The sequence below is a fragment of the Octopus bimaculoides genome, chromosome 16 (genome assembly GCF_001194135.2).
Source record: "Octopus bimaculoides isolate UCB-OBI-ISO-001 chromosome 16, ASM119413v2, whole genome shotgun sequence".
Lineage (NCBI taxonomy): Eukaryota > Metazoa > Mollusca > Cephalopoda > Octopoda > Octopodidae > Octopus > Octopus bimaculoides.
In genome coordinates, this window is record NC_068996.1 from 20,900,978 (window position 1) to 20,907,688 (window position 6,711).

The 6,711-nt window shown below is 35.1% G+C and overlaps 1 protein-coding gene across 1 annotated transcript in view; it reads right to left on the bottom strand.

The window, feature by feature from the left end:
• The window catches only part of LOC106872839 (exocyst complex component 8), a 108,283-nt gene that overhangs the window by 80,157 nt on the left and 21,415 nt on the right, over nt 1–6,711 (bottom strand). The window contains exons 2-3 of the mRNA XM_014919972.2: nt 3,526–3,678; nt 244–339 (exon numbers count right to left, since the gene is read on the bottom strand). Of these exons, the coding sequence (XP_014775458.1) occupies nt 244–339; nt 3,526–3,678 (249 nt within the window). The remainder of the gene's footprint in view (nt 1–243; nt 340–3,525; nt 3,679–6,711) is intronic.

Genomic DNA, 6,711 nt, shown 5'->3' on the forward strand with positions numbered 1-6,711 from the left:
TGGTTGATTACATTTACCTCAGTGCTCTACTGGTACTTATTTAGCAACTCTGAAAGGATAAAAGGCATAGTCAAACTCAGTAGAATTTGAATTGAGAATGTAAAGATGGCTGAAATGCTACTAAGCATTCTGTCAGGCAGAGGAGACAGTGGCACTGCTATCAACAACAGTTCTCAAGTTCATTGAGACTGAATACCTGTAATAAAAGGGTAACAGTATAAAAGCAAAAGAACAACTTTTTACCTTTGTCACTGATCAAAGACATTTCCATCATTGTAGACATAAGGCTCTTTTGTTCTGTCAACATGTGGCTCAGCTGGTACATTTCTCCTTCAAGAACTACAATTCAAAACATAAAAAATTTACAAAATGAGATTATTAATTTTACTGCCATATTATATTTTAGGGACTCCATCAGGAGCAAATGCAAGTGTAGATTATTAAGAAGAGAAAGGATAGTACACAACATTTTGCAGGAGGAAACAAACAACTGCATTTTACAGCTGACTCCTCCCCACAACAGATATCCCTTTCACTCTCGCTTTCTTTCTCTCTCTCTGTCTGTCAACATAGCCACAGTGTATCAAAACTCAAAAGATCAATATTTATTTGATTTGCCATGCATACATGGTTGTCTGGTTTCTTCATTAGGGAAGGGGATAATGGACAGCTACTAGTTGACACTGCGGGTAAAGAATATCAAAATAGACGAAAAAATTGGGGAACAATAACCAACACATCTCAAGAAATGCTTTCAAGTTTATACTAGCCTCTCATATGAGCGACTTTCTGAAGATGCCATAGTAGCTCCCTAGAAATGACATTATATCAGATATTAATGTCACTATCTCCTTATCACTCATATTCTCTTCTATTTGCAATATTATTCTGCTAGTATCACAAAGGAAGACAGTACCCAAAACACCATATCACTCTTTCAATGCTGCCACCCATCATTTCCTTTCCTTCTAACCACTAGCTGTCAAATTCCATTACTTTTATCATTATCTACCTCCATTACTATCCCTCACACACACTCTCTCTCTCCCTCTGCCACCTTTTTAGTCCAGTCACTTTTTACCATCAAACATTTTTCTTCTATCATTGCCCACCCCCTCCTCTACTTGCCTCAGATATGTTACCTTGAGTGACCAAATTTATCGTGAAGGAGTACGAACATTTTAGTCTAATGGGATACAAAGTTGCCCCCACTATAAAACAGTCCACTCTGTTGAATGGCTGGCAGATGAGCAGGATCAATGTAGGGTAGAGAGAACCTGATAATATAGGGGTGAGAGGATTCCTCTGTGTTGTCAAGAATATGACAACCTCTTAATTGTTGATGACATGATAAAATGCACCTAAGTCACTCTATAATGTGGTTGGTGAATGAGAGGATAAAGTGGACTCCTTAAGCGTCTGAAAGATAGCTATCTGTCTATTGCTAATGCTATGAAAACATTCACCCAGTATATTCTGTAAAGATGTTGGCACTAGTAAGGGCATCCGACTGTAGAAACCATGCCAAAGCAGACAGTGGAGATTGCTGCAGACAGTTTCTTATTTCTTTATTGCCCACAAGGGGCTAAACATAGAGGGGACAAACAAGGACAGACAAAGGGATTAAGTCGATTACATCGACCCCAATGCGTAACTGGTACTTAATTTATCGACCCCGAAAGGATGAAAGGCAAAGTTGACCTCAGGGGAATTTGAACTCAGACCGTAACGGTAGACGAAATACCGCTAAGCATTTCGCCTGGCATGCTAATGTTTCTGCCAGCTCGCCGCCTTGCTGCAGACAGTTTCTGTTGAACCATCCAACATAGAAAATGGACATTAAATGATGGTGATGATGATGCTAGTCCAGCAGAGACATTTATTGATTTTTGTTTGAAATTTACAAAAAATTAAATGAAAACATGCTGTATCTCTTAATGGAATGTTGGATTATTGATGAATATTTCATCTTCAAGAGAAATCAACATGCCAGAGCACATCCTCTTGCTGCTATTTGTAGCTATGATGAAGGAATGGTTCAGTTTTATTACAGTTTAGCTACATTCTAGAGTGTTTACATGTAAAAAGAGATTAGCAAAAATTTATAGCTGCCAGGTTTTATTTTGCTCCGTAAAACTTTATTCAAGGAATTTAAAGCTCTGTCCTAGAGAGTCAAAGAAAATATTTTGAACAAAAGGAAAATTTAATTATGGATATTTTGAATCACATTAAGAATAAATTGTTGATGAAATCAAAAAAAGACACTGATGACATTACATATGAGGTTTCCAAGAGAAAATCATCTTCATCATTGTGATCATCATTCTTTTAACATCTACTTTTCCATGCTTGCATGAATTAGATGGAATTTTGTGGAACTTTGCAGGAAGCAGTTTCTGACACTAACCACCTTCACTTGTTTCCAAGTAAGGTTAATATTTCCCTATCATCAAACACATTTCCACAGAAGATTGTTTACAATTATTATGCAATAAGACAAGAAGACAGCAACATACATAAGCAAGCACACACATATACATATTTATATCTGTCTATATCCCTTTAGTATTCAGATTATTCTATCAAATGTAATATCTATTAACCATATTGTTTTGAAATAATCAAGTATCATCTTGTCACTTTGAGACTTTGATGTTGTGATTGTTTAGTTTCAGAATGACAATGTAGTGTAGATGGGGGAGGCCAGATTGGCCAGTTTGAATGTAAAACATAGAATAATTTAGCCGGACAGGATCAGTTTAAATGCTAAAGGGTTAAATATATATAGAGAAAGATATGTCAATTTAATATTTCAACTTACTATTTCTAATATGGTGATATCACAAGGCTGAGTCTTATGAATGCCTTAAAACAATTATTCATAATCCATCACTGGTATTGCTATGTTTACTTAGCAAAGACAATTGAAGGGTGTGAAAATAGTGACGGCTCCAGAATGGCAACTTTTACATGAGTAATGGAGAATTTAGCTAAATATTCTCCTCCTTTGTTTCACAGGAGACTTATCATCATCACCATCATCATTCTTACACCCACTTCTCTACGCTTTTGAAATATCAAAAGATAAATTTAAGGGCAAAAGTGATGAAATTCTGTTAATATTTCCCCAACTCTTTTGCTAACGTGTTTCTTTTGAAATACAATGCCTTTGTTTCAATGAATTTTTAAAATAATGAAGAATTTAATAAAATAACTTATGTTTGGAACATAACATGAATTATGATGGAGAGTTTTAATTTTGATCACTTTAATCCTTTTCTTACCCTATTTCTGCTGACAGACTATCTTTGTTTCAATGAATTTTGAAAATAGTGACGACTTTTTTTAGTAATATAACTTAGGCATCATTAAGTTGGTGCTTGGAACATTAATTAACAAGGAATTTTGATGGATGATTTTAATTTAGATCACCATAATGTAATTTCTGCTGTAGCACCTACAATTATCAAGATAAAAATGAAACAATATTCTCTAGAGAGACAAAAGAAAACTGAAATAATATACCTGAAATTTCTTTGGCTGTTTCTATGAATTGGGAATAATTTTTATAAACATTTTTCTTCAATGCTTGAGCAGTTTCATCAGCAAGAATCTGAACGTTCTGTTTTGTTTCCAAGAGTTTATCTTCTCCATCTTCAGAGGAAATATTACTGACATCTAATGAAAGAGACAAAGAAAAGAGAAATATATAAATAATTTGAAGTTATTGGACATGTAAAGTTGTAGAAGTTGGTAATGTGTATGAGGGGATGCTGATAAGTTCCTGGCTTTAAGGGTATCATAAAAGGCCTGGTTGGAGGCCCAACCATCCAAGTTCTTTTACAGGGCTTAGAAAAACTGAAGGACTGCATCAATAAGTGTATAAATCTGAGAAGGAAATATGTTAAATAAAGTCATAATTAACTGATCCTCCTATATTTTCTTTAAACCAAAGGCAGGAAAACTTTTCAGCACCCCCTCATAGGTGTGTGTGTTTGTGCATGTGAATACAGCATCAGAGAATGCTTAAGAAGTTCCCTTTGCAATCCTGAGGTTCAATCCCACAGTGTAACATTTTGGGCAAGTGTGATGCATGGATACATCTGATGGTCCCAACTTCAGCAGCGCATATTCAGGAAAAAAAACAACACATTTTTAGCATTTCAAAGCATGTAATACTGACTCAACTTTGCATGTGGAACCTGAGACAGATAACCTTTTGAGACATTTTTGGGAAAAAAAAAGTGTTTCTTATATGCCATCAAATACAGTAAACAGTGATTAACAATTCATTCACCATTAATTCAGAAAAAAGTGAATGTTCATTATTTACATTATATTACTTATAAAATATAATAAAAATAAATTATCTATGCATGTTTATTAAGCTGCGAAACAATTGTTGTTAAATAAGAATTTCCAATTGCAAAACAAATTTTATCATAGTGTATTTCTATCATTATTTATTATTTTATACACTCCTTATCCTTTTCTCTTGTATCGTATTATGTATTCTATGTTTTATAGAATGATACATTAAGGAGCTTTATTTATGAGTACCACTGGATTAGTTGAATCCATACATTGTGACTTAAATTCATATACATATATATATATATATATATATATATATATATACACACACGCACATGCACACACACACACGCACGCACATTAGGATGCACACATGGTCAATTGGTTTAGAAGTTAGCTTCACATGTATGAGGTTCCAGTTTGATTCCAAAATGTAGGATTTGGGGCAAAATCATTTTAACATAGTTTTAGGTTGTGCCAGGACTTGTGAGTAAATTTGGTAGAAGTAAAATGTGAGGAAGCCTGTTAAATGGAGTACACCTGCAATTCAAATGTCCAGCCTTATCACATTGTGCTACATTGATACTATTTGAGAGTTACACTAAGGGTACACAGGTGCCTGTGGAATACTCAGTCACTTACAAGCTAATTGAATGGTACGGCACTCTGTTGGTTATGACAACAAATGTTCCAGTTCAATTCAATCAAATGAACAGCCTGCTCTTGAAAAATTAATATGCAAGTGGCCGAATGCTTCAGACACACATACCCTTAATGTAGTTCTCAGGGAGATAGAGTGTGACACAGAATGTGACAAGCTCTGGCCCATTTGAATTACAGGTACAAATCATTTGTGCCAGCTAAGTGGATTGGAGCAATGCAAAATAAAATGTTTTGCTCAAGGACACAGCACACTGTTGGGAATCGAACTCACTACCTTACAATTGTGAGCCGAATACGCAAACCACTAAGCCATGCCTTCACTCACTGGTTACTATTTTATTCTCTAACTCAGTAGTTACTATTTTATTCTGGTGAACCCCCATGGCCATTCGATATTTAAAAACTAATTTTATAGATACTTCTTTCAAAGTTTCTACATTGTTATTCACTAGTAAGGTTGAACAATGCAAAATGTTAGAAAAAGAAACCTAGCTGTTTCTTGCAATACATACATTAAAAAAAAAAAAAAACTATTCCTGGGCCCTTAAAATAATAGTGTGAATCCCTAATTTACTATCTTGCTAGCGTGAACCCCCAAAAATCTTATATGAACTTCTAGGGGCCATATGAATCCTGGTTGAGAACCACTGCTTTAAGTGAATGAATAAACAGACAGCAATAGCAGTGCTACTACTACCATCATTATTCTATACATACATGGGTCATATACATCTCCTTTACAGCATCTTTCCACATCCACGTTCTTGTATAACTTCCTCTGTAAGATTCAGAGATCAACTCCTAACACTTCATCATATGTCTCCCTTGTTCTTCTGCTTCCACAGGTTCCTCCCATTCAGATCACTCAACAATTCTTTATCCAACCCAAAGTAACAAGCTGGCAAAAACGTTGGAACACCATACACAATCATTTCAGAGTCAACAAAATAAGTACCTGTTGAGCACTGGTATTGATGTAATCAAGTATCCCTCTCTCTCTCTCTCTCTACACACACACACATTTCAAGCCTTGTACCAAAAGTAGAAACAAAAGATTCTTTACTCAACTAATATGTAATATATTTTCTCTTTCACACTGCAGTCAGTTCATCTCGTATATATGTTTATTTTTGTTTTTTCTACATAATTGAATCTATTTATGCACCATGATACATGTATGCTGAAGTTAAAACCCAACAAAGCACGCACACACGCAAGCACACACACACACACACACACACACGCATCCAACAATTTCACGAATGCCACAGAGTGAAAACATTTAAAATCTAAACATTTTGAAATGATAATGTAAATTATGTCAGAAATTCAGTGCCACATAGAAATAGTTGGAATTTTCCAGAGAAAGTATGTATGTTAGTTATAGCTGCATGCTAGGAATAAAGAAGAAAACTATTTTCCCACAATAATTAAAACAAAAGGATCAATTTTATATTCTTTTGTTTGTTTCAGTCTTCTGACTGCAGCCATGCTGGAGCACCGCCTTTAGTCGAGCAAATCGACCCCAGAACTTATTCTTTGGATGACTAGTACTTATTCTATTGGTCTCTTTAGCCTAACCGCTAAGTTACGGGGATGTAAACACACCACCATCGGTTGTCAAGCGATGTTGGAGGGGACAAACACAGACACACAGACATATACACATATATATATATACATATATACGACAGGCTTCTTTCAGTTTCCGTCTACCAAATCCACTCACAATGT